At 38.6% G+C, this 27,893-nt stretch overlaps 1 protein-coding gene across 4 annotated transcripts in view; it reads left to right on the top strand.

Annotated features, from left to right (window-relative positions):
• The window catches only part of LOC104152904 (ras-specific guanine nucleotide-releasing factor 2), a 136,890-nt gene that overhangs the window by 1,893 nt on the left and 107,104 nt on the right, over positions 1-27,893 (top strand). Inside the window, exon 2 of one of the 4 annotated variants that reach the window (XM_009688481.2) lies at positions 1,993-3,421. In XM_009688481.2, the coding sequence (XP_009686776.2) occupies positions 3,398-3,421 (24 nt within the window). In that variant the 5' untranslated portion in view covers positions 1,993-3,397. Of the gene's footprint in view, positions 1-1,990; positions 3,422-5,585; positions 5,960-27,893 lie in introns of those variants that run through there. The other 3 variants (XM_068928267.1, XM_068928266.1, XM_068928268.1) reach the window with 3 other exon arrangements.

The raw sequence follows: 27,893 nt of genomic DNA, 5'->3' as shown, positions 1-27,893 counted from the left end.
CTTGTTTTTTTTAGGGTTACCCAGCAGCCATGACCCTCATGCTCTGTCACTGCTACCTTTTTCTCTTCTTTGTGACTCTTTCCATCAGCAGTTCTGACTAACCCATTCTCCCGTTCTTCCCTGTTGTGATCCACATGCTGTCTTCTCCACTGCCTCAGCCATTCTTAGCCTTAGCGTGCACTGGCTCCCTCTGATTCTGTTCTTTATCTACAGTGCTATCATCAGTCCTCCAGCCAGGCTGAATTCCTCCACTACCCACTTGTTTTTGCTGCCTGCCTAAATAGTGTTATTATTTCTTCAATTTAATTGAGTCCCCTGATTCCAGGTACTTTTTTGTTGCTTTTGATTTCCTCCACCCTGACTGAGAGACAGCTTCTACCATTTCTTCTCATGAAGAAGAATGAGCTTCTTCTCATTTTTTAGCCAAGTCCTTCATATTTTCCACACTGTGCCTGACTCCGAGAAATCCCCAACAACCTCTACAGACACACCTAATTGTTCCTTTCAAAAGTTTCCTCTAAATCTTCTTTGCTATTATCATCCCAAAATCTCAACAAATACTCAAGTGGTATACTGAGAGCACTGTTTAGTACACTAGGAAGTATAGTTTCTAATCCTTGTACTTTCCTATTTTTCTAACTATCTATTTACTCTTATGCTTAGACCTCAATTTGTTCCTAGCATGGATTCTTTTCTTCTTATGTTTATGCAGCATTTAGCAAAGTGGCTAAGGCATTAAACCACTATGAGAATATACTCACCTGCACAACAGATAAATGCCCTGCAGTTATGCACCTTCTACTGAAACTTCCCAAGAAAAGATGTGGCCTCTTTATTACTCTTCAATATGGCAGTAAAAATCCTTCTCTCAGAGCTTTCCAGTCATGTAGGTCATAGGGTGTGGAGCTGCAAAACAGCCTGACAGCATTTGTGTATGTTTAACTAGACGTTTCTGTTAATATACAGAACTTCAATGCTCTTTTTTTTTCTTAAAATAAGAGTAAGTGTTTATCCTTGGAAGGACTTGCAATGGCATCAGAGGTGCTATTCGTGCTTTGCACAGAGTCACTGTGTAACTATGCTCACTACTTCTTTGTGGAAAATTGGCATAGGGATTGGACTGAGATTCCTGAAAGAGGGAATCTCATGAGCACTTGTTTCATCACCTTTCTTACAGGACTGAGGTTTATATGTAGTCACTTCTCTTACATAGAAAGGCTGACCTACAAGGTCCCAAACATTTGCTTCCAGCTGCTAAAAAAATAAGTAACCATGAGGAATGATGAATACGGTCTGATATGCATAGTGATTTAAAGTTGGTTATCCAACACAATTTCCCAAAATGTCTGGATTAAATGAGAAAAGTAAATCTTCTCAAATGACATCAACAGATAGGTTCAACAAGCACAAAAGTGTTTATAGTCATTTAAAAGTAAATGATGTAATGAAGTTTCTCTACACATAGGCATATCAAGTTATTTTCAAGGGACTTGAAAATACTCGGGACTTACTATACCTGTGACATATCATGTAATATTCCTACAAATTCTCCTGCATTATAGGATAACTCTAAATCTTAGCTAAATATTAGAAATACCTTCTGAATAGCCAAATCATAGTCTGTGCCTAAAAAAGTAAATGACAAATGCCAGCAGAACTGTCTGTATAAGTAAAATTATAAAGAAGATATTGGTTCAGTTCTACTTTTCAGACAATATGTAAGGAGGGATATATAAGCATATTCTAAATTAAACTTAATTTCTTCCAGCTTTACAAAATCACGTCATATTTGAAATATTACCTGGACATGTAAAGGTAAAGAATGATACACTATCACAACTTAATGAGAAGTGAACAGAAACCATTCTAAATGTACAAAAGAATATTGCAAAAAATACAAAATCAGGCATAAAAATGATAGCATAACAACACTTTTCCATTATTTTAATCAATGTTTTTATTACCATTAATTATAATTTTCTTTTTCCCAAGGTGTTTTTCAGAACTGAGGCCAAAATCATATATCTTTTGAAAGAGATTTTCTTGTCACCGGTTATTCAGAAGAGTGGCAACTCACTGATTTGCACCCCACGTTTTCATGGCTGCTTCTCGTTAGAATTGCATCAGATGTCACACAATGCCATATCTTAGGCTATTTATGACAACTTAGAACAATATGTGATGAATTATCCAATAGAAATTTCAAGGTAACTCTAGGCTAAACAGAGTGAAGTTCTCCCAGCTGATATTTGACCACGACTTTCCAGCTAACCACCATAGTTTTACAAAAAGCTCCTTGAGGCCTACAATGACACAACACCGAGGAATGTGGTTTTATAAATTAATCCTCTGGAATGAAAATACATAAAAAAGGGAGAGTTAGTTAAGGAAGATATACATTAAAATAAGGTAAAAACAACATGCTTATCTGTATATTCCTTTTTTCAGATCCTTATGATATAAACTACATCAATAGATTCCCTTACATCTCTGTTTGAACATATAACTTTATCATATTTGTATATGTAACTTTGGCCTAGAGGTTTTTTTTTTTAACCAGAAACAACCCACCTCTTTATTCTTGGAAGTTTAAAAAAATATGTATGTATATTTACCTACATGTGTTTGGATGTATTAGATACATGGATATAAAAATATTCAATATATTAGATATTTAAAGCAATGCAAACTAGATTGTGCTTTTATAGGAATGACCAAGTAATAAGGAAAATATCATTGAGAGAAGTAAGTCAGTTTGAACAGTAAAGTACAGGACTTCACAACAAACTGTTGGTTACACAATCTCAGTGTAGTGAACAAGAACATAGGTGGCTCATAAAACCTATAGACTGCTGTGCGGTGACATATTCAATACTTCCAGTTTAGGAAAAATGCCTGTGTGTCTAGAAGACAATAATATAGTAAAAGGAAACCATCTCTTTCTTGTTTTTGTAATTAAAATAACAGCAATTTGTCAGGTTTTTTTTCTTTTTAATTGTATGTCTAAGGTTTCCTGGTAGAATACATGGTGCATAATCATTTCTGACTTATGCAAAACGTTTATTAAAGTATAAATTATATAAGATGGGACAGAAAATTGAAACCTTATTTTGGCACAGATTAGGTCCTGCTACAGTAGTCGGTCATGATACAAGATGTGTTTGTTTTGGAAAGCACTATCCACTTAAGAGTGAAATATGTGAAAACTTTTTTGAATTTCAGCTTGCTTCTTTCCCTTAAATCTTACTGTCTTGTCTTTTACTTACAGCAAGGAATATGATATTCCATGAATTTTCACACACAGGATTAATACTGAATTGAATACCCAGAGGTGAACAAATCAGTTCAAAATGAGTTAAAGGTGCATAGCCCAGGAAGGGCCCAGTCATCAAGACACATGAATATGACTTATTTTATACGTGTAAGTCATCCAAATTACCTTAATTCCCTGTACAAAAAACTAGACTTCCCTGGATGTTATGTGTTCTAAAATGGCATGATTTGAAGCCACAAGGGAAACTCTTCACTGTCAGCAGGATTTCTTGTAGTGTTTATTTCTTCTAATATAAAAGTTGTATATTTGGAGAACGAAGGCCTTAAAATTCCACATTGGTCCAAAGTTCTTGTAAATAACACTTAAAATCATAATCACTGAGGGAGATTAGTCAGGTAACATTTTCTAGTTCATTTTGTGCATTAAACAGCACATTGTGTATTATGATTTTCATATTTTTCTTCAGATAATCAGTAAGAGAATCAATTAACTGTTTGATTTGTGGGACTCTCAGTAAAGCACAAGAGATAGAAAGCTACATATATAAAACATTTTTAAATTAGACACATTTTAAAATGAACACCTTTTAAATGCTTTTTTGTGAAAGAACTCTAAAGATAAATGTTTTTATTAAACCATGACTTTGATTTAAAAAGTAGGTATAGCATTTGAAGCTACTTTTAACTCCATTATGTTTTCATTATTTTTAAGGATTGAAATCTGTGGTGTCCTTTAAAATTGTGGCAGGTATATAGAGAAAAATTACTACATTCCTGTTTCTGGCAGGCCGTAAAATTGGTTGTACAAAGAAATGGAAGCCAAATAAATGAAAAAGTTTAAATAATTTGCAAACTAAAGTTTACCCCTTAGTTGGTAGAAATTTCCATATTGCTATAGAAAATATATTTTCTTATGCTTAATGTAAACAATCCTTGATACCAGTCTGTTTGTCAGAGCTGTTTTTTTTATGATTAAGGCCTGTCCCTCCCTTTCTCCACTGTCCTGATTGTGCAAACAAATCTGCTGTTAGTCGTACTAAACTCAGTGTAAAAATAAAACTGAAGCCTCCAAGCCCAGCATATACAGATTGCTTTTTAGGGTATGAGGAACCACCCTCTGCTGTCAGCTGCCCCCATTCAGTTAGCCTTCGGCATCTTCAGGAGCTGGAGGCTGTATGTGCTGGTGATGCTTCACGGTGCAGCAAGTGGTGTTAAACAAGGGCAGTGCGAGTTAGGGTTCATAAATTGTTCTTATGTGCAGTGAGCATACTCTATATGCAGCAGCCTTTCTGCAGGCCTTGCCAGGCATGGGTTTGCAGCACTTATGCCCAGGAAGCTGCAGGCATGTAGTTCTCAGAGGTGAGACTTCCTAAAACCATTCACCTTCTCCTCTTTGCTGTTAGCAAACGTCAATATCTCGGAAAAAGTATAGTCAGTTACTGGTTCATTTTATCGTTTTTGCTTTAATTTGCTCGAAATCAAACTTACCCGACTTTACAGATGTTCTAATCTAGTCCTTAACCTTTTGAAGATTTCTACTGAAAGAATCAAGAAGTCGGAGCTATTTGGGGGAATAAAAGAAAAAAGCCCCCAACAAACCAGCGGCCGTTCGTGCCCGTTGCTACCGCGGCCGGCAGCGGCGAGCAGCGCCTGGGCGGGCGGAGGGGCAGACGGCCTCCGCGGCGGGGCCCTGTCCCGCCCCCGGCGGGCGGCACCCGCGCCGCCGCCTCCAGGTCCGAAGGCAGGTACCGTCCCCGCGGCTGTGCGCTCCCCCCGCGGCTGGCCGCGCACAACCCCGCGGGCGGGAGGCGGCCCCGCTCCCGCGCAGAGGGAGGGACCGGCCGCTGCGGTGGCGACTTTGCTCTTTAAATCGGTCTCAAAGCGGATTACGGCTGATCCCCCACGTGACGCCTCCCCTTCTGCCTCCCGCCGGAGTTGCTCGGGGGCAGCTCGCCGGCGCCGCGCACCTCTCCCGGCGGCGGGGCCGCGGCGCACGGAGGCGCGGACCGTCCCGGCCCGGGGGGTGCGGCGCAGGGCTTAGCGCGGGCAGCCGAGCCCCGCCGCGGCAGGCGGCCCCGGAGGGAGGGACGGAGGGAGGGAGGCGGGCGGCGGAGACACCCCGCCGCCGAGGGAGCGGGAGAGGCCAGCGGGGAGCCCGGCCGCGGGGAGCGGGGGCCGCGCTCGCCCCGCGGCGGGCGGAGCTCGGCTGCGGAGTGCCGCCCGTCGGTGCGTACCAGCGCCCATGAAGCGCTGCCGGGGCGCGGCGCAGCCGGTGCCGGCGCGCTGAGCGCCCGCGGACGCTGCCCTATGCCAGGCGGGGCGGGCGGGCTGTGAGCGCCCCGCCGGAGGGGCCCGGCGCGGGCGGAGGACGGCGGCGGGAGCCGCCGCGCTCCTGGGCACCATGCAGAAGAGCGTGCGGTACAACGAGGGGCACGCCCTGTACCTGGCGCTGCTGGCCCGCAAGGAGGGCACCAAGCGCGGCTACCTGAGCAAGAAGACGGCCGAGACCAACCGCTGGCACGAGAAGTGGTTCGCGCTCTACCAAAACGTGCTGTTCTACTTCGAGAGCGAGCAGAGCGCCCGGCCCGCCGGCATGTACATGCTGGAGGGCTGCAGCTGCGAGCGGGTGCCGGCCCCCAAAGCCGTCGCCGCCGGCAGCGCCAAGGACGCCGCGCTGGACAAGCAGGTACCGGCGCGCCTCGCCGCGGGCCGCCCAACGGCCGCCCAACGGTCGCCCCTCGCGCCCGCGGTTTTCCCGCTCCCCGCACGCGGCGGGGACGCCCGCCCCCCTCCCCCCCGCCGCCGGTCGGAGCCGTCCCGACTCGGCCCCGCGGCCGACCGGGAGCGGCGCCCGGTGGACGGGGAGGATGGAGGGGGGCAAGTGGAGATGTGTTTTGAGACGGAGCGCGGCTGGAAGAGGCAGGAGCCGGGGATAAGAGCAGGGCAGGAGGGAGCTGCGCAACGGCCCTTGCCGCTGCTGTGGTGAGAGGAGGCGTGAGGCGTCCGTGTGGGGAGAGGCAGGTAACTGCCCCTGCCGCGGGCGGGGAAATTCGTGTCACTGCCGGATTGCGCAAAACGGCAGCAACCGCTTGGGAAGTGGCAAGGCCTGTTGCTTTCCCTGCCCACATAAGCTAGTAGAAAGACCTTTTCCTTCCTCGTTGACTTTCTCCTAGTAGTTGCACATCTAACTTCAGTGGGGTGTCTGGACAGTAACGTTTCAAGAACTAATGAAATCCTGTTGTTCAGTCAGTTTGAGGCTGTCACTTCTGTGATACAGCCATGCTTGTCAAATGAAGCTCAGCAAGTAGAGGTTTTGAGGGCAAGCCTACTGAAACAGGGCGTTGGGACTCGAAATGTTGCTGATGAGCAGTGGAGTCCATCCCGGGGCAGCTGTGGGGTTGCCGCCTCTCTGAGCTGCTGTGGACGGTGATAGGCAGACTTTAGATGCTCTTCTGGGAACTCAGGGGCAGGGTGAAGGTGTGCCTTGATGTACAAGCTGCACGATTCAACAGAAGACCGTGGGTTCTTTGCTAGTCGGATGTTCCGAAGCTGGTCGTGTTTGCATTAGAAATGGTGATGAAATGAATAATCAAGTTAAATCTTGCATAGCTTTCTTCAGGTAAAGAATTTTGAGAATTTTGGTGGAATTCCACCTTGTAAGAGATGACAGTTCTTAATGCGCGAACTGCAGAATCCCCACCAATAAAGCTGCTCTATTTGACATGTATATGGGGTCAAGCAAGTTGTTGCATACTGTGTATTGCATAGCTGTGAAGAGAAGGGCACAGTAGTTATTCAGTATAGGTGTAGATCAGGTATAGATCTTACCACAGGCCTCTTATTGCCTAATGTAAATTCTTGATCTTATTTGCTGCTCTATTATAACTTGTATGAATCTGCAACTGGCATTTGCTAACTCTTTCCTCCTAGGAAGAAAGTAGAGGAAAGCAAACAGGTGTCAAACTGGTTTGGAGAAGTGTGGATAATTCTGAGTGGTTTCAAGGCTTACCAGGATTTCCTGCTCATCATGAGAGAGGGACATATCTAGCTCAGTTTATGAAAGTCTTCACATCTATATGTTGGGCTAGAGTGATAACCTTGTTAGGAGAGCTCAGAACTTTATTTTATGTTTCTACTTTTTTTGCTCGTTTAGAACAAATACTTGGGTACCTACACAGCTTGGTACCTACACAGCTTGAAATGACACACAGTTAAGCAAATGAACTTTTGCATGTTGGAATGATTGCACTTATGTTATAGTCATCCGTCATATTCTGGCTTGTTGCTTTCAGGCATGCTTTTTTGTAAGCATTGATAAATGAAATAGAGGAGATTCCCTAGGTCAAATTAAACATGAATATTTCTCTGTCCCTTTTATATGGGCTCACTATACTTGTTCATTGCTAGTGTTAAGATACTGAGAGAACTGTGTGAAAACAGTGCTTCTGCATATCTGTTCTTTGGGAATCTTACATTGTGCTTTTATAGTGATAAACTTTTGAGTTGTTTGTAATTACATTTAGTGAGCCAGAGACAAAATAATTACAGAAGAGCAAGCTGAATTTTGCTTTGCTTTAAACATTGACTATATTCACATTTTTTTTTAAATAGCAAACTGCTAGTAAAAAGGCAGAACACTTCAATTTTTTTTTCCCAGAGATCCTAGTTTGAATGTTCAAGGCAGTTAGATGTTTGAGGCATACCATCAAAAATGTATTTTTCCTCTGTAAAATCACCTTTCACTTGATACAGAATAATAATGTTCAGTGTTTAATAACTGTTATGGATGGTAACTGTTTAAAACACACCCTTGTTTTTATATTTGTCTAGACACATTTGCTAAGGTGTACAGGAACCTCCCTCAGAGAGTAAAACTGATCAGCAACAACAAGAAGTGAAAGTATTTGACAAGTAATAAGTGTAAAACTTATTTATTTTCTTTTTTAAACAGAAATGTACTCATATCCTTATAGGCATAAAGTAATAAAATGTGAACCTTCAGTTTAATAACAGAGGAATTAATTAATAACAAAGCTATCTTAATCAGATGATAATGGAAACTCAGTATTATATATGTTAACTACTGACAGTATAAAATAGTGCTAGCTTTAATTTGCCTTGATTAAACCACAAATATGTATTAATGGAATGAAAAAACAAGCATATAAGAAGTTGTATGTCAGTTTTTAAAGATTTTTTTGAATTAGGTCTCTCTTCTCCAAAAGACAGAGAAATAAAAATAGATCTTTTGAGTTTTAACTAGCTGGGAAGTTTAGGTACTAGAGTGATACCTGCTGTACAATTACACAAATTAGAGAAAGGGCTGTGGTGACAGGTCTGTGTTCAGCATTCATTTATCATATCTTGTAGTTAAGTTTTGGGTTCTTTGGCATAGATTTTATTTTATGCTTGGAGTAAAGCATTTCAGTAACTGTGGTATATGACCGAAAAAATCTGCAGCATTAGAATAGCATGATAAATACGGCACAGTGCATCAGAACTGAAGTTAACTGGAGCAGCTTAAGGAGGCTATAGTTCAGGATAGCAATTTGGAGACTTTCTACATTGTTTTGTTGCTCCTGAAGAAGAATTTTTCTTTTTAAGTTATTTCCCTCTGTATTCCATTGAAATAGGTAGGAAACAACCAACCAGAAAAATGGAAAATTATCCTTGATGCACACAGCATTGTGTTTGGCTTTCAGCAATTAATCACAGAAGATAGTTTCATCAGCTTCCTTTAAATTTGAAAAAAGTAATGCACTTTCTTTAAGTTATGTAACTGAAGATTGTGGGAGATGCACGCCGAAAAAAAAAAAAAAAGGTTCCATTTTCCTTAGTTTTCCAATCCTTTTCATTTTAATTTGAATTGGTTAAGTATTGCTTGTGAAATCATACGTCAGATAAGAATTCTGTTCAAAGGTTTTTAGAATTCAATGGGGAGACTGTTGGAGATGTACCTCAGCGTACAGGAGGCTCTTACAGTCAACAGACATGTTTAGGTTCGGGTATATAACTCCCAACAAATGCAGCAGCTTAATGATTTCACATTTTAACCACTACTGGTGCTGTTATGCTCTTCCAACAGTCTGTCCTGAAGAAACATTACAGAAGTATAGGAACATTTTATAGAAGATACCAAAAGACTTCATAAAATGTTTGTTGTATTAATATATTAAGAGCTTAAAAATGGCAATGACAATGTATCTTTTTGTCTTTTACATTGAAATATTAGTATTTCTTTCCTTCTGTTTCAAAGCAAATTCTTTTAAAATTGCAATACCTTTCTTAACATTAAGGAACTGCGCAAAATATTAATTAGTTGGTATTCTGGGAATATGGCATCAGACCAAGTGTGTTATAGGTATTCATGATATTTAGGGAGAGCTATTAATATTTAAAGAAAAGCATTTCAATCTCCCTCAAATTTTATAAGAGTTTTTATAAATGGCAAACAGTTGTTGCTATCCACTGTGATATTATTTCAAAATAATTTCAGAAAAAGAGATTTATTGAAAGAACAGCAAGGTGGAAGTAGCTCAGTTTCAAAACAGCAGATCTAGGCATGAAAACATCGCATTCTGGAAAGTTTAAATTCTGATATTAGTTAAAATGTTTCTCCCCACTTGAATGATAGACTGTATCCAGCTGCAGCTCCCAACAAATACTCCACTATGACAGAGTTTTTGAGAATGAATATCAACTTTTGTTTCAGAGTTTCTGGAAGGAAAATGGGTTTGTATCAATGAGTGGCTAGTCTCTTTCAAACAAAAATTAAAATGCCTAAAATTTGTGCTTTCTGCAGTGCTTCATAGGAGATTGGGAATTGTTAAATAGCAAGTTTTGTTGTTGTTGTTTTTTTACTATTGAAAGCATGTACGTAGTGGAATATAAATTATTAATAATTTTTATCTGTATTGGGAGGAGGTCTGTAAGCGTAGTTTCCTTCGTAACTGTATGGTGAATACACCAAAATGTTCAGCTATAGCTGTTATTGCAAAAATTGTCTTATGGTGTTTAAGCTTTTAAATTTGTATACGATTTGAGCAGAGACTATTCTTTCTTTGTATCTTGTCAGCAAAAATCTTCCTCCCACTTAGCAAAATTAAATGCAGTATTAAATCGGTGTCCCCGTAGATTAACAGAATCCAATTATTTGAATTTTTGCAGCTTCCTGTAGCTGTATGTTTTATTTTATAAAAGACAGTGTTTTTACGGTATTTGAACCCTCTTCATTTTACATACATTCTTTGAAATGGTGAGGAAGACGCATGCCACCAGCAAATTTTACCGTACCTCTGTGCTAAGGCCACTTTTACTGGGCTAGTATCCTATGCCTGATAGATGTAGTAGATGGCTGATATTTCTGCAAGATAGCTTACCAGCTTCAGGTGTAGTATTGTCCATAAATCTTATTGCCTGCATTTTGGCAAGTAACTGCCTGGGATGTTCTAGTGCATAGGTCGGACAAAGAAGCCCACGTTTTAGAAATTTCCTACTGCATTTCAAAAAGAAGAGATGAATTTGTCTTGTTAGTTTCTGGGTCATTCTGATGACCATGGTTCTTCTATAATAGGTAACAAAGAATATCAATAGTGATACTGCTTTAAATAAAAATATTCTTGCAAGGGAAAATGTTCCCCTGCTCTTTTTTTTTTTTTTTTTGGTGGGCTATCCTTAAAAAAGAAAGCATTAATTCAAAAAGGTGGCCAGTGAGAAAGTGAAACATTAGCACTTATGGGATGAGTATTTCTGTAAGACCTTCTCGTAAAGAATCTCTCAGCGAGTAGGATTCTTGCATGAAGACAGGCTTGGGGCAACTGATTCTTGCTTACTTTCTCTGGTAATCTCTGCCCCCAGTGTCATTTGGTGACTGTCATGGGACAAGGTAGGTTGTGGACATAAGTTCACAAAATACATTGATTTAGACTGTTTTAAGATACATGTAAGGAATAACCTAAAAACTAGCTGCTGACATTGCTTTTCATTTAAGGCAAGCTGCATTGAAGAGGTTGCTTCTGGGCTTTCATATAGCTTTGTGAAGTGAACTTATAGCATGCTTCCTGGCCTTAAGGCAACAGGCAGTATAATCCACGTGGTCTCTCTATTGACTAAACTTTGCTACTTGATACATGTTTTGTAATTTATTGTTTACCTGTTTGCTTAGCAATAAGCATATTCAGGGATATAAAAATGAATAGAAAAAGTCATGGCCGTATTTATTGCTGTTTTGCGAAAATTTAAGTTTTTTTTAAATGTTTACTTCTGACTCTTGAAAATGCATAGTTGTGTTAGTGTTATGAAATGGTCTGTTTGCAATTATGCAAAATATATATACTGGGGAATTACATAAAATATGTATGTAGTGGGGAATGTACCTAGCAGAGAAATGAATTATAGCAGAAAATTCATTTTTGAAATGTCTTCCTCTTTAAAAATTAATTAATCCACAGATGCATAAATTGGAAAATATTGATGCCACTGAATAATTTAATATTTGAACTTTGACTATCTTATTCCATGTCAAGTGACGGGTCAGGAACTTGAGACTGATCACCTGAATATCTCAGTGTAAAAAATAAATAGAAGAACATGGTGGGGTGAGTGTAGCAGGTGCAGATTTTGTGGAGACAAAGTATTATTGAAAAGAAACCAGAGGGTGAAATCTTCCACATTTATTTGTGAAGTGTTGTAAGATCCTGGAATAATTACAATATGCTTTAATGAAAATGCATCCTCCTTAATGAAGTTATTGGAAAAATAATTATATCCCAAGATGAATGCCATTTGGCAAAGGCTTATTTGTGGAGTTGCTAGGAATTCCATTTAGCTAACAGGTGAAATGACAAGCAGTGAAAGGATGGAAGTGTATCAGGTAGAACTTCATCCCAAATCATAAAGTTCAAAAATATCACACAAATATTTAGTGCGTAGGAATGTGTGTTGCATCCTCCTGACCTGACCTTCTCAATATCACACTAAGTGAACAAAACCTGTGTACAGCCGTGTAGCTTACATTGGCAATCTGACTATCCAATATACATTTAGAATAAGGTTTCATAACAGTATAATATGGACTTCATTCTTCCACCTGTCTTAGTATTTTTTTTTCATTTAGACTCTTTGAGTTTGCATTAGTAGAGTTGCACTCAAATTGCTTAATTGGTTTAATTTCTCAAGGATAAAATGAAATTTGTAGAAAGCAAAAAAATGTTGAGCACAAAAAGCAGTCAGTCGGTCCCTAATCTACTGGATAATTATGCCCTGTTCATCTTCATTTGCCTTTGACTATTGCTTAACTTCAATAATCTATTTGTTTTTTCTCCTTTGTTGTCGCTCAAGTAGACTCAAAAGGGATGTAGCTTCTTTTTCCAGTTACATGCCACCCTTATTATTTCTCACTGTGTACTAGAGCAGAAAATCCAGGCAGAGCCTCTTTTGTTTCTGTAGTAATCTGATAACATTATTAGAGTCTTTATATATACATCTATTGTATATTGCATTGTTATCTTTAGTGATATAGCAGCATTTTTTGATGAACTTGCTGAGAATTTTCCATCCTAAGAACCTATGTGTATCCTAACAATAACAATTGTTATGGTTGCTCAGTTTGGCCACATATATTATAATTACCAATCTCATTTTGTCACTTGCAGTATGTCTACATTGCTTAGTGGTTTGTTCAAAGACAGAAGAGTCAGGTTTTGTTTTGGTGCAGTCTATTAAAATTCCAGGCCTTTATGTCAATATTGTGTTTTCACCACCAGTGATATCTACTGCAGTCTAGTGCAACTTCATGTATATAGAGAGAGCTAATTGCTGGAGGACCTTGTGCCCACCTTGCAAGTGGGGCGCTCTAGATAGCGTCCCACTGTTTGACTTCAGTCTTGGTTTCACCTGGAGGGAATCCTCTTGGAGCACTCCACTAGTGCCCTTGCATTTGCAAGCAGACTTGCACCAAAAAGAACCCCACCAGTGCAGTAAATCATCAATGTAGACCTCGTGCACCTGATGAAGATAGTGAGCTCTGAAAATACCAATCCACCACTTCTAGCCATTCTTGGCAACAGATTTAACTGCTAGCCATAGTGTAGTTCTCTGGATCCACAGCTTCAAAGCAAGTTTGATGCCATTCTGCTGACAAGTCTGAGTCAGTGCAAGCCCCTTTTTCAATATGAACGTTTCTCATTTTGTGCTTTCTAAGTGGTGATGGACTGGCCAGTTTCATATACAATGGCTCTTTCATAGACTGGGGGAAGGGAGGGGTTAGTTGTTGTCTGGACTGACGACAGTGCCAATGTTTGTTTGGTTTTTTCCCAATTTCTAATTGGCCACAGTCATGAGCCACAGCAGTTCGGAGAGACACTCTCATCAGCCTGTTCATATCACTGAAGGAAAATGAGATTTCACCTAGTACCTCTTTTCTCTTTTTCTGTCTACCAGCCATTACTGATACAGAAGACTGATGAGGGACAGGCTTGTTTTAGCACTGCACCTCTGCCTATGAATATATGGTTACAAATCTGGCTTCCAATGTGTTTTGACTTGCCATAAGGTTTTCTGTTTGAGGTACAAATAGAAGATTTGTACCTCATTTGAGGTACAAATTTGATGACAGGCTTCCTTTCTTAGTTACCTTTCACAAATCCTTAAGACATAATCCATGGACCTACAGGAGTTCAAAGACTCTAGTCTTTGAAAATCTGAAAAATCAGATTAACATCATTGTATATAAAAGTAGAGGCTTCCCCAATTCAGTCCATCTATTTCAATACCCGTATTATGTTTTCCATGAGTGGTATGTTGAGAACAAATTAAGGGTTTCGTCAGCAAGTGTTTATAAACTCTCAATTCTGAATTGAGCGATACTTTCTTATGTGATTTTACTTTTGCTATTTTAATGCTCTAATCAGTTCCACTATATCTTCTGAAAATATATATTTTTTTTGTCTTAAAATCTAAATGCTATAAGTACTGAAAGGAATCTGGGATTATATTCCATCTCCCTCTTACAATTTTCCCCTTTCTTCTTGGATGTTTCTCTATCTGTTTCTTAATCATTCTGCAGTTTTGACCTAGTTTGAGTTCTTAAATTACTGCAGGATTTCCATTGCAATACAATAATAGTGTCCTCTATAATCTCTTCAACTCTGCAAGCTCACTGTGTTGCTCTTTTAAAATGTTGTGCCTCATAAATTATGAACTCTCTGGAAATTTCTACAAACAGTAGTAGAATATAGAATAGGATGCTGCTCATGTAACTTTAAGTGCCCCATGTGTGATCTAGATCCCATTGCAGTCAATGAAGTTCTAGTCAGTACAGTCAGTAAAGTCTGTAGAACTATTCATCCCGTCCTGAGTTAGGCACCTACGTTGGTTAAACTGAGTAGAACTCAATGCCTATAGTGGCTAAATCTTGGTTGACTGCAATGGGAACTCAGACACCCGGCACACCTGTATCCTAGGTACCTCAGAATGGTAAGTGTTCTGCTGTCACTGGGAACATCTGTCAATTTTTTTGAGCGAGCCAACCATTGCTCTTGATTGCTTGTGGTTGTAGATAAAGTTCTGAAACTTCCATATTAATCCTCAAACCTAGCATGTTATTGCTTTTCTCTCTTTGATATTTTTGTTATATGCTGGATCCTCACATGCTGGAAATTTAGAAGGATTGCATCTGACTGTTCTTTTTCTCTCTGCTTTCCCTTCTTTTCTTTTCCTTTATAAAAATTTTTTTCAGCAAATGCCAAAGATTTTATATTCTTCTCTGAAATCATGGAGGTCACATTCAATAATTCTGACAGAATCTGATCTTCTCCTCTAACATGAAATCAATAATTTAATAATTTAATTCAATAATTTAATCCTATGCATGCATGGATTTTCAAGCTTGACAAGAGAACTGCAACTTTCTTTTATGCTAATCATGTTCTCTTCCATTTAGCTAACACAGAGCAATTTTAGAGAAATATTTGAAATGTTTCATCCTAATAAATATGTTGAAGGGATTTTAAAAGTTGTGGGTCAGCTCCAAAACTCTTTCAGGAGAAAAAAAGAAGGAAAAACTGTGTGTAGAGATGAAGAGAAGAACAGTACTAAGGATTTTGCTGAGGTGACAGTATTACTTTTGCTTTTGATGGCAGAAGTAATTTAACCTGTTTCTAGAGCTCAGCCAGGAACATCAGGCAAAGGAGGCTGTGGAATAATATCCTGGGATGGTACTCAGCCTTATATGTGTAATTTGCCAGGTATATTTATTGTTTTTGTGAGTGTGAGATCTTAAGGTTGTAGCTTTCTTGCCACAAGAAGTACATGATGATTGATGAGGAACACAAGGTGAGCTGGGGAATAGTGAAGGAGAAAGAACATAAAAGATCCAGATTAATTCATGCTTCCAGACTCTTTCCTTCCCTTTTCTCTTGCCCAAGCTACGTGCTGATGAGACTTGCTTGCTGTCACAAGTGGGCAGTGGAATCAGTCTGTTATGTGTTTTGAGTGCAAGTAGGGCACTCAATTGTGGTTGAAGATCTGTTTCTCTTTCCTGAGTGGTTCACTTCCCCGCTCCGCCTAAAATTAAGTAATAATGAAGACTGAGAACAGGAGAGATTGCAGCTAGCTTGATACTAATGTCTGCCTAAACAAGCTGGGCCAGAAGAGGTTGGAATCACTAAATTATATTTAGTGCAAAACTGGTGCTAGAACTTATGAATCTTGAAACTCGGGGTTCTTCTGACGGCAGATCCAAAGTGTAAAGCCCACGTGTGCATTACCTGCCTCCTCTCCCTCTAGTGGTTATTCCAGGGCAGGATAGTAGTCAGCTACTGGTGTCACACTGTCAGCTCAGTTTACACGTCCAAGTGCTGGAGCTGAGTCTCTGATACTGATGCTGTTCCATATGAGTATTATTGTATGTTTGTGTGAAGTGTAGTCCTGTTCTGCCTCTCTTGTTCAGCTTTTCTGTGCAATACAAGGACTTGGGACTTCTGTGCAATACTTAGGGATGCAAGATCAAGCAGCCAGGAGCCGGAAAAAGCCAGAACTAAGGCTTCTTGAGCAGCCTAATTGTCACTATTTTGTGTGTTATGATGTGATCTGCAGTTCCATGAGCTTATTTCTTTGCTGGGACTCCTCTTTCATAAATATTCAAAAGAAGAATTGGGATTATGTCCTGAAGGAGCCTGCAGTCTGTAGGACTTTTCTGTTTCGTGGGTTCCCCCCCCCCCCATTCCTTCCTTCTCTGAGCATTTGTAATATGCGAGGCATGAGACTGCAGGAGGAGAAAGAGGGTTTCATGGTGAAGTCAGAGTATCACTTGTAGGAAATGGATTCTGCCTTTTGCATAGAACCCCTATGAAGGGATTCACAAGTCACTTACATGAGATGTTTTACAAATGGTTATTAATTATTCCTGATTTTTGGAGGCCCAACTTGACACAAGAGCTAAGCACTTAAAGGTAGAACTGATTTCTGTGTGAGCTGTGATTAAAACAACTAAAACTGCCATGTAAATGCTAAAGGCCAATAGTTCTTCAGATCAGACATCCAAATTGGGTTGTTGCTTCTGAAACGGATCTTTTTTGTAGAGTGTAGATTTTTGTAATTTTGTAGACAATCTGCAGTAATTCCTTCGTACCTCACAGGTTATTGTTAAAATAAATGCATTAATTCTAAGGAGGCGTCTGAACGATGTAATGAAAGGTGTCATACAAAAGCATATGAAGAAGTTTGAACTCTGGTTAGTGTGCAATAAATAAGGTATGGAGATATGCATTCAAGAATATAGATAAAGCAAAACATGAAATAGTGTCTCATTTGCATGAAATAACCGAATTAGGATCTCTTGGAAAAAGAATAATGTAATAACAGACACTGTACTTGCACACTTGGGACTGAATTAGGAATGTACAGGGCAGCCTCAGATATGGCTCCTTCTGACCTCTGTGCACTTGTCTTTGTGATTTAAAGACCCTAAAAAGTCAAACATAAAATTCAGGTATAAATGCATATTAAAAAATTGTGATTTTTGACTCAGATGATCAATGTTATGGGAAAAAATGGACAGAAACAATTCATTTTGATACGAATGTGTTATTGTGATGGGGTTGAGCTTGCAGGTCATAGATTAATTGTTTTCATATTTGTGCTGCCTGCTGCAGATGGAAGTTTCATAAGTGCATTACTTGGTGGCCTGAGGGAAAGCCTAGTTAGCTGGTGTCCAGTATTATATGGTCCAAAATGTGCAGCGACCTGAGAGAGCTCCAAAATCAGCAGTACAAAATTTGCTGCAGACCTACAGAGAAGTCATGTCTGCACCACACAGACTAATATTAAAGAGAGAGATTCTTCCCTTAATGCTGTGCAGCATTTTTGTAGCTTAGCAGCAGCTATCTTGACTGCACGCCAGCAAAGTGAACCAAGTAAAGGCAACCACTCAAATGTACATTCTGCTGATAATTTAAAGGAATGCCAAATGGTTCTATATAAAATAAATAGATTTACCTTACACAGAGGGCTAAAAAATGGAAATATTTTATTGGCTCTCATTTTAGGTAGATTTTCTTAAAGTTCATTGCCTTTCTGCAAATGTCACTTTGATTTTTTTTTTTTTTGTATGTTTCTTCGCTTTTTACTTTTCTGAAGACATCTAAATATATGTGTGTGTATGTGTATTCACAGCCAGGGTGATTCAGAGTAGGATGGCTGTTTGGGAGATGTGAGATCTGAGTATGTTTCCTTCCTTAGCCACTCATTCCCTATGGCCTTCTGGCAAATCAGTTTCTTGACTGCCTTCCTCAATAGTAAAACAGGCCTAATAGTACTTCCCATCTGTTAGCGTATGGGTAACACCATCTGCATGAGGATGTTTGTTTATCCTTGCAGTATTTTAGGGTGTTCATCTGTGGTTTGATGGGTGAATGTAAAAGTTGTTAACAAGTTAGTCATAAGGTAACATGTCCATGTTCCTGGATAAAGGAAAAACACCAGATCAAACCTGAGAAGGGCCTAATCCCAAGACCTACAGCTGGGATATTCGTGTTGGAGCTAATGACTTCAGTTCACTCTTCCACTCAGATCTGTTGAGGTCATCTTACAGATTCTTACTACTAGGAAAAATGCTCTCATACCTCTTGTTTCAAACAGTTTGATTTTAATACACTTAACTCTTGGAATTGGAAAGACTTCCTTTCTTTCTTTTTTCTTTTTTCTTTTTTTTTTTGATGAAAGGGTAACTTGATATAATGGTTCTGAAGGAAATCAGTTCTTTGTAATTACAGCAAGTCCTCTTAATGGTACTTAAGCAAGCAGGATGTCTGTTCTCTGTCAAGACTGGTTTTTGTAATCATTGAAATTCATTCCTTTTTTAAAATTAATAAATTAATGTTATTCTCTATTATATAAATTAATAAATTAATATCGTTCTGTACATATTTACTTCACCTTTCTGGTGTCGTCCTGTTTGAATCTTTTTCCTTGCTGGCTGTTTTGTCTTGCTTAAATTTCAAACTGCTTGCAAGCACTTTGTCTTCCCAGCCTGACTTCTTCCCCACAGATCTTAATGCACTGCTTCTGAGTGGTCTTGAATGCATAATGCTGCTGAATGAGCTTGTTTTGTGTCCTTACTCCTCTCACTTAGCTCATCCTAGAAAACACTTTAAAGTGCTAACAAGAGGAACACAAGGCCAAAAGCAAGTAACTGTGTAAGACTTGTTTCATTGCTTGTGTCTTTTCTCATGCCTTCCCAATATACGTTGTGTCCATCTGGTTCAGTAGCTTCCTAGGGCAAGAATAATTTATTTCCCAGTCTACTGTGAGATCCTAACTTTCTATTACTGTTTTTTAAGGGGAGTGGAGAGACGTAAGGAACCAAATCTTTTTATTTTGACGGTGTGGTGTAAGGAGGTTACTTTAAAAAAAAAAAAAAAGTTCAAAGGTCATGTACTTTATCCACTGCTTTCATGCGACTGCTTAGAAGGAAGGACTGCTGATATATAGGAACTGCCTGGCTGGATAAGCCCTAAATAGCTTCTCTCTTGTTGCAGAGAATGACTGTAGTATTTGTAATCTCACTGGGAGCCTTTCGTCTTAGCTTTTGTTTGGCTCCTCACCTATCTCATCCTCACAGGATGCCAGCCTGTAGTAGGGACCCTTGTGGCCATGATCCGCTTTGCGGTTCAGCACTGTTCTTTATCTCATATCTCAGATACTTGGTCTTGCTATTGCCAGATTTCCAAACAAGCTATTTCCTTACCTTTAACTTTCTGGGAAAGCTACTTGATTTCTAAGACTTCAGGACTATGCAAGACCTTGGGTGGAGACCTGGTGAATCTGCTACTTGACAAGTATATTACAACAATAACTGCTGAGTCTGCTTTTAGGTTGAGGTTACTTGTAAAGGAGTCCAGATGTCCAGAAGTAGCTCTAATGATTTGCTTTGCAAAGGTCACTTAGCAATTTTGGATAATTTTATTGGTGCTTTTAGACCTCCTCAGTGGCTCATGAGATCTGTTAAGAACAGCAACAGTATCCATCCTCCAAGGCATCTCGTCTTTTAGAACTTCCGCCCTCTGTCTTTTCTAATCCATTTAGATGCTTAGATTTTGCCTGCTTATTATAATGTCTTCATTTCTGATGTTTTGGCAGTTATGTGCAGTAAAATATAGCATTTTCCCTATAATTTACTCCAGTTTAATTTAAAAATTTGGAATTTTCTAAATTCTTGAGTGACTTGGGGACACAAGTCTCATTGACTATGAATCCATCCACAGTCTTTAATGGTGTCTTTATGCAGTCCAGTGGTATCCAAATTTTTTACTCAAATGAACTACACATCCCCCCCTGTAGGATTGAAGGTCATAAACTGTATGCTTTCCCTGTGACTAGAGGTGAGTCTGCCACATGACAAGTATCAGTTAACGTGTTTGGCCTCTGTTTGTTCCTGATATATGTGTACTTTCAGATGAAGGGCTGAAGTAGTTATGAAGTAAGTGTATTTGCATTTTGACTGTGTGACAGATAACAAGATAATAGCAAGATGAGCCTGCAGTTGCATGGTTGTCAGCATGGTTAGGAGTGGGCTGGACTGTAAATGAAGTATTCTGGCAGGCCACAGGTGCCCACACTTGATATATTTAATATATGCAGAGCTTGCTTTGTGCCTTTATGCTTCTGTGGAATGGATAAGGGACTACTCTACTGATTTTGTTTGGCAGAGGAAAGAATTCACCATTATTTATAACAGCTAGAATAGAAATTTGTTTGTTTTTATGAAGAACAAACAATATACAGATTTGGTAGACTGTCAGTACCTAACCATTTACACTTTTCTTCTAGTATATCTTAACTCTGTGATATGCCCTCTGAATCTGCTCTTCCACATTTTTAAAAGTAAGAGCTGTGTGTAAAATTACAGTTCAGGAGACAGTCTGTTACTGTAGATGCAAGAGAAAGATGATGTTGAATGTTTACCCAGTACATTCACTTCTAAGACCTAACCCTTGGCCCAAGTGATGGAATTTTTATTTTATTATTATTGTTTTTTTTTTTTTTAAGGGAAGAACTGCAAGACTTTTCATTCAATTTTCTGACTCTTTTCTCTCCGGCTGTTGTCAGCAAGTAAAGTCAAGGGGGAAGAGAGGTGTCTGTGCCAAGATGTTTTAACTTGCTGTACAGAGATCAGTCTTGCATTTTTTTTTTTTTCTTTCTCTGGAAGAAAGTTACAGTTGGCTCAGCAACTTAGCTGATGTGTTACTGAGAAGCATAATACAAATTCAAATTCAGAGTTGTTAAGAACTTTATGAAAAATAAAGAGATGAACATTCTTACCAGCTTTTTGTCTTTCTGTGATGCATTTTCTTTTCCCTGCACATTAAGGTACCTTATATGTGGCATATATTTTCTACTTCAGTTGCTTTCTGGGGGAGTGAGGGAGGTTGTTTTCTTCTTAATCATTTCCCATCTGATTTAAATTTGAAGTAGTCATTGTAGTTTGGCAAACATTTAAGTTGTAGCAGGAAAAAATTTTTATGCTACTTGAATAAAGTTAACTTTAAACATTTTGCACTAATGAGGAGAATGTGATACAACTTTTGCAAACTTAAGCTGAGGCCTTTTTTCCTTCTCTTGGGGGTACTTGGAATATATCCATAATTAAGTGATTTTCTGCTTTTATTTTCTCCTAGTGCTGAGCAGTAATAATATTTACAAAATACTTAGTTTTGTTACTCTGAGAAGTGCAGCATAACTTTGGATGTAGTTCAGGCTGTATCTATTATAGAGACAGAGGGAAAGTGAGTGTTCATCTTCAGTATATTCCAAAAAAAACTGTCAGAAGGCCTACTGTTCGCTCTAGTAGGTTTTTGTTACCCTTTTTATTCCTGAGTTTCCCCTCATCCTTTAGTTATCAGTATTATTTATTCAGATGATTCCCCCCCGCCCCCCGCAGTCCCCAGGATGTATTTAGGGAATACTTACCTGTTTGTGAAGCTGCTTAATGTATAAAACTGGAACGCCATAGTTCAGCAAAGCTAAGCATTTTAAAGGTTTATTCCTCTGCTCTGCTTAATTCTATTAAAATTCAAGAGTGACTTTAGACTTTTCTAAATATACCAAATGGGATGAGGTGCCTGATCTTCTTTAAGACGATGTACCTTTTATTAGGAGTTGATCAGTTACCACTTCCATTTAATTTCCTGATATTCTTTCTTAATTCAAGGTTATTTTTAAGTAATCCAGTTCAGGAAGGATACGAGTAGGGTGGAGTGCTATGGGAAATATGGACAATGAATGGAAAACATATTTGGAAGAGAGTTTTGGTAGCTTCCAAAGTAGTTTCAGTGAAGTGCAAACAAATGTAATTAACTCATTTTATTAAGTATGCTTCTCTGAGTCATCTACCCCCCTTGCTCCCTCAAAAACCCCTAAACGTAGCCATAGCAAATACTTAATTATCACTGGGTAATAATTATACCACTGATAGTATCAAAATCTGCATGTATTGCATATGTAACCTGCAGCTCTTATTATGGGATACTCGTGGCTTAAAAATATCAGTCGATGTTAATTTTTAGTCACTATTTGGGATACTGGAATATGCTGCTTAAAACGCCTGCATTTTTCCCTGGGCTGCTTGGGAATAGTACATGTCTACTGAGGTAATAATATGGAGAATTTCAGTTTAGAATTGTTGGTACCTCCTCTCATTTTTAGTTTTGGGATCAGAATGTGACACAGTGGAGTAGGAAATAACACAACTTCTTGGGTGTTCTTTTTTTGTAGGTAAGGACTTGAAAGAGAAAAACTAGTTTAGCAAGATACTTGAAACCCAATCTGTCCCTAAGGATAGGCATATTTGTTTACAGTTTTTAGGATGAACAAGAACTGGCACAAATTTTTATGGTTCTAGCTGTCACTGAACTATAAAAAAACTTTCTTTGCCTTTCTACCAAGAGATCCAAACTGGCACTAGCCAATCTCAATTCCTCTGCTCTTTGCTCTCTTTCTGTTCCCTCCTTCACACCCCTCATCTCTATCAGTTAGCTGTACTAGAAATCTTTGATCTGTCACTGACATAGTAAAGTACTATTTGACAGGAAACATTAGTTGTAGAATTTTTTTTTTATGTAGATGACATTATTTGTTGCTAAAGCCATATCTTCTAGAATGCTCTGACAAAAGAATTGAAGAAATATACAGTATTGTAAGCTGTTTTGAGATAAATGAATGCATATGTTTTGGTCTGAGCCTTGCTTCTCTGTGTTGCAATGCAAGGTGGGGGCAGCGGGAGCGAGGGAACTATATGCTTGTGTGTACATTATCCAAAAAGTCAATATTCCCTAACAAATTATCTCTTATTGTCAGATTATAATAAAAAAATATTTAGCAAAACTGATATACTTAAACCTGTAACAGCCATTTGGGTATAGAGGAAGCTTTAATCAATTTTAGTGGCCTTTGCTGAATACTCAGACAAGCCAAATTAGAAGATGCAGATACTGCTTTGTAAGTGGAAGAGCCAAAGCTGTATAACTGTAGGCATCTTAGAGCTAGGAATGCTTAGTTTACCAGTCATAGACACACGAAGGCACGATAAGATACAGTAGGCATTCCAGATTGGCTTAAATGGAAGCGTTGGCACCTGTTAGCATAATAGCCCCAATGCACATAACAAAAAGTCCTTGTGATCAGTAAAACAAAATATGCAATAAGGACTTAGAAACATGGACAGATGCATTTTTTTCTTTTTTTGGTGTTACTGAAAACTGCTCTGAGAATGTCCTTAAACTTACCTTTTGAAATACTTGTTTTAAAAAATTATGCTGAATTAATCATCCTAATATGCTAGTTAAGCAATGGAATAATTCTGTTTTTGGAAATACTTGCCAATATTCAGTTTAATTTGTTTCTGCAGGGGAACAAGCTGGGGTCTTGTTCTCAAAATTTCATTTTGTACACTTACTATACCTAAAGCATGGCAGTAAAACCAAAAGTTTTGGAAAATCCCTAATTTATGTTTCCTAAATATAGGATTTCTTACCTGCTCTCATCACCCAAAACAGCTCTGTCTTGCCATCCTGAAGTTTGCCATGTGTAATTTTGCCTAAATATCTCCTATCTTCAGGGGCTTCCAAATACAGTAGTAGTAATTCCTCCTTATTGCATCTGCTACCCATCACACACTCAAAATTGCTCTGTGCTTTTTTAAAAAATAATATGTAATTTTTCTTTTAAGTATAATGCTTGTTTATCTCCTCATAGTTAGCCACACAACTAGCAAGCCAACTAGTTTTACCAGAATCAGTTGGCAGCCAGCCGTAGCATTTATATATTTATAAAGCCATTGCTTTAAGTGTATATTATCTAATGAATTAAAAAAAAAAAAAAAAGCCTTGAAAGCCTGCATTAAGATTCGTTTCCTAGTCACACACCTACGCTCAGACTGGAAGCTGATGTCTGGTGCCTTGCCTGAGATGTTCTAATGGTCACAGAACACTGGATAACTGATAATTATGTTATTCTTACCTAGATGAATGTTTCACAATAAATAACATATCTTTGAGGCCCCTCTTCTGGTTTTCAGTATTCTAGTGATATATTTTTGTACTGACATGGAAAAACCCTGGTACCTTCTCTTAGTTAATCTGTTCATTATAAAATCTCATTGTTGTCTTGAGAAAGTGTGGATATCCTGGCCTTTAAGATCCGTATCTACAACTTACTTAAAAGCCTTTAAATGCTGAGTGTTGGGTATGGCTAGAGACCTTTCAATTCAGAGTATTTTTTCATTGTAACAAAGGGATTACAATGTTTCTGTAATGATGCCATGTGATGCCATTTGTGGTTGCCAGATAATATTTACATCTTAACTCTGTAGTCTGAAAGGTGAGTGAGGTCAAAAATATCAACAATGCTATGCAGCTCAGCTGTGTTTATATGGTTTAAGGCAAAACACAGTGTGTTTAGTTTAGCTTTGTGAACTTAGAGATTTATGGATATGATGCATGGAATACTTTCTTAAAAATATTCAGAAATTGAGGGCATTAAACAACTTCTGAAGAGATGTTACAACTTTCAGGAATCAGCCCTGAGCTTCCTATGTAATTCAGCAGTGATATCTGTCTGACTTATTATGTCATTCATAATCATTACATAATTCATTTTACAGAATGCTAATTTCCCTTATAATACCAGTGAGAGTTGAGTATTGACTATATTATAATAGTCAGTGTAAGATTGACCGCTCTAGATCACAAGTCCATATAGGCCAGGCTCTGGTCTCTCATTGTGCCCAACAGCTGATGCCTGGCTAAATGCATTATAATGGAGTATTTGTGGAAGGTATTACACATGCCCTCCTAGCCTCTTGCAATTTGCAACTCTGATATCCAGAGTTGAGGTTTGTGCCTTTTTAGTTAATAGCTATCTGTATTTTTCTTCTATGAATTTGCCAAATGCCCTTTTCAATCACTTTATGCTTCTAAAATCTCCAGTGGCTATAGCAAGAAGTTTGAAGGCACAGTGTGCATTATCTCAAGGAAGTATGCTTTGTTTTTTAATCAACATCTGTTAATTTAATGTGGCACTGTTAGGGGTTGCTGAAATCTGGCAGCGCAGTAGAGGCTCTGTACATAAACTAGCCCTACAAATCTGTATTGTGATGAAGATTGCTGAAATGACTCTTGGGTCTGTATTTAAGCGATGAAGAGTTAAGAAGCAATGAAATGTTGCATTCCCTCAAAACAAGTGTTGTACAAGAGTAGTTGCCAAAATCAGAGTAGTACCTTTGCTTTGAGTAGTATTGTTCAAGGTCAGTATCAGCAAAGCTTTCTCACAAATTTCGTGATGGAAATTTTTCTGTATAACTATGACACTAGTAATAAGAATGTCACTTTGAAGCTAGAATGTTGATGAGCAGTATTTTCCCTCTTCTCTTTTTCCTCCTGTACTCCAACTGGCTAAGTCATTCATGTTCCTGTAGCAAGCAGGTGAAATCTTTCTGTTTTTATGCTGTATCTTTTTATATGGGAGTAAAGAACTATAATGCATCTGGGTTACACAACAAAGCTGTATTTACACTGTAAATATCAGTGTATGTTACTGACAAAATAAATGTTTCCCCAGTTGTATTCAAAATATGAACTTCAAAACTGCTAGCTTTAGGTTTCAAAAAGCACTGGGCTCCTTTTACATCATTTTATCTTGGAGATGACAGTTCAGAGGGCTTGACTGGGATTGTTTTGTGTTCCTTCCCCCCCTCCCCTGGCCCTTTTAAGCAACCTGAATGAGGTTATCTCTCTGATGCTATGTATAGGATGGCAATCACCATAATTAATGCTACTTTTGTATCTTTCGGTAGAAGCAGCATTCTGTTTTTATGAAACTGGTAGAATAAAGTAAGTTCTTTATTTTCTGCATTACAAAAGTTGGAGAGGAGATGTCAGAAATGGAATTATAAGAAAAAACGCAAGTAGGATGGGAATCCAAGAGAGTTTCAGTGGATGGTGTTCTTCAACTTGATGTTAAAATTATTTTGCATGGAATAGGTAGTTTTGAAAGACTGGAAAAACCTATATTCAATTTACCCCAATTTTTTTCCCATGTGGTTGAGGTTTTTTTTTTTTTTGGCTAGTTTGATTTGATAAATACTTAGTCTGCTGACCCACAGTGAAATGTTTGGCTTTGAACTGAGTCATTGTGAAAGTGAATCTGCCTGTAAAGTTCCAAAGGCTCATCTGCTGTAAAGTCTCAAAGAAGCTGTGTTTCAGATGCTTCTCATCTTTTTTTGTAGACCTTGACTCCCTGCTGCTTTCACTGCACTGAGAACCATGTGTCCTGGAAGTTATATGACTTCCCACCATGGAAGTGTAGCCTGTATAAGGAATATACCCTTATGGGGCATTACAGTTCCTTTAGGTATACACAGGTTACTGTGGAACAGGCTTGAAACAAAGTATTTTCTGGTTGGCCCATCACAGTTGACTGATTTAACACAAAGTGCTAAAACCTTTTTTCTTTTTTTTTTTTTTTGTTTTGATCATACATTTCTGAATAATTTTTGGCATACTGCAACATTAGAATTTCCATTGGGATAGAGATCAGTTTTTTGTTTTGTTCCCTCCCTCACTCCACCCCCCGCCCCTTGCCACTCAACTCAGATGTAGATCAAAGTAGAAGATATAAACAGCATTTTTCCTCTTATTAGAAATGTACTTCAATAAAAGATGACATAAGGAATATTTTGTTTATTGCTACAGAAAAAAATGTATTGACAAGTTTTCAGTAGGAAAAGAAAGTGGATGAGGTTTCTAAGTGACCTAAAAGCTGTAGTTGATATCTCCTGTATTTTGAAATTGTGCCTTGTATGCCTGTTGGAGCAGAGTATTATGTTCTTTATAATTTTGTTTGTAAAGGGAATGCTTCTTGTCTTGTTAACAGTGGCAAAACTGGATAGCTTTTCAGTTCTTCCGTTGCATTCCTTATAAACTGTTGAATGTGTTTCTGTACCTTTAAAAAGGATAGCAATCACTTGGGCTACAAACATGGGAGAATTGTGAGCAGAGAAATTTTACTTCAGGTGTAGTCCACCCACAATCTGTGGTGAAACCGTTTAGATTCCAGTGAGTTAAAAACAAAAAAACAACATAAACTATTTGTATTTAGATGCACCTACTGGTAATCAGCTGCTTGTCAAATGTTTCAGTTGGAATGGATGGTTTAAAGATGTGGAATGGACACATACCACTGGTGTGCACAGTTAAAAAATGGATCAATTTTGGTTGAATTAAAAAAGGATGCAATTTATATTTGGAGGGGAGAACTGCAGTCAAAAATGTTTTGGAGACAGTTATGATCCAATGAAAAAAAGAAGCAGCAAATGTAATTTTCAACATATGCCTTGTGAATACTTCTTTGATCATTCAGGTCTTATTATTACATTAAAAAATGTGAATTGTGAAGACAGTTTTGAGAAACTCTAGTAGAATAGCAGAAATCATAACTTCTAAAGCTCAATATTGGCAGCACAACAGAAAGTTGCAATAATTATCTTTCTATTCAAACTGAAGTTTGCTTTGTTTACTTTACTTTATATGCCATCTTAGATCTTTCAGCAATTTATAACTAGAAGT

Source organism: Struthio camelus, chromosome Z (assembly GCF_040807025.1).
Source record: "Struthio camelus isolate bStrCam1 chromosome Z, bStrCam1.hap1, whole genome shotgun sequence".
In the NCBI taxonomy this organism is placed as follows: Eukaryota; Metazoa; Chordata; class Aves; order Struthioniformes; family Struthionidae; genus Struthio; species Struthio camelus.
The sequence above is the reverse complement of the archived record's forward strand: the minus strand, read 5'-3'. Positions and strand labels throughout refer to the sequence as shown.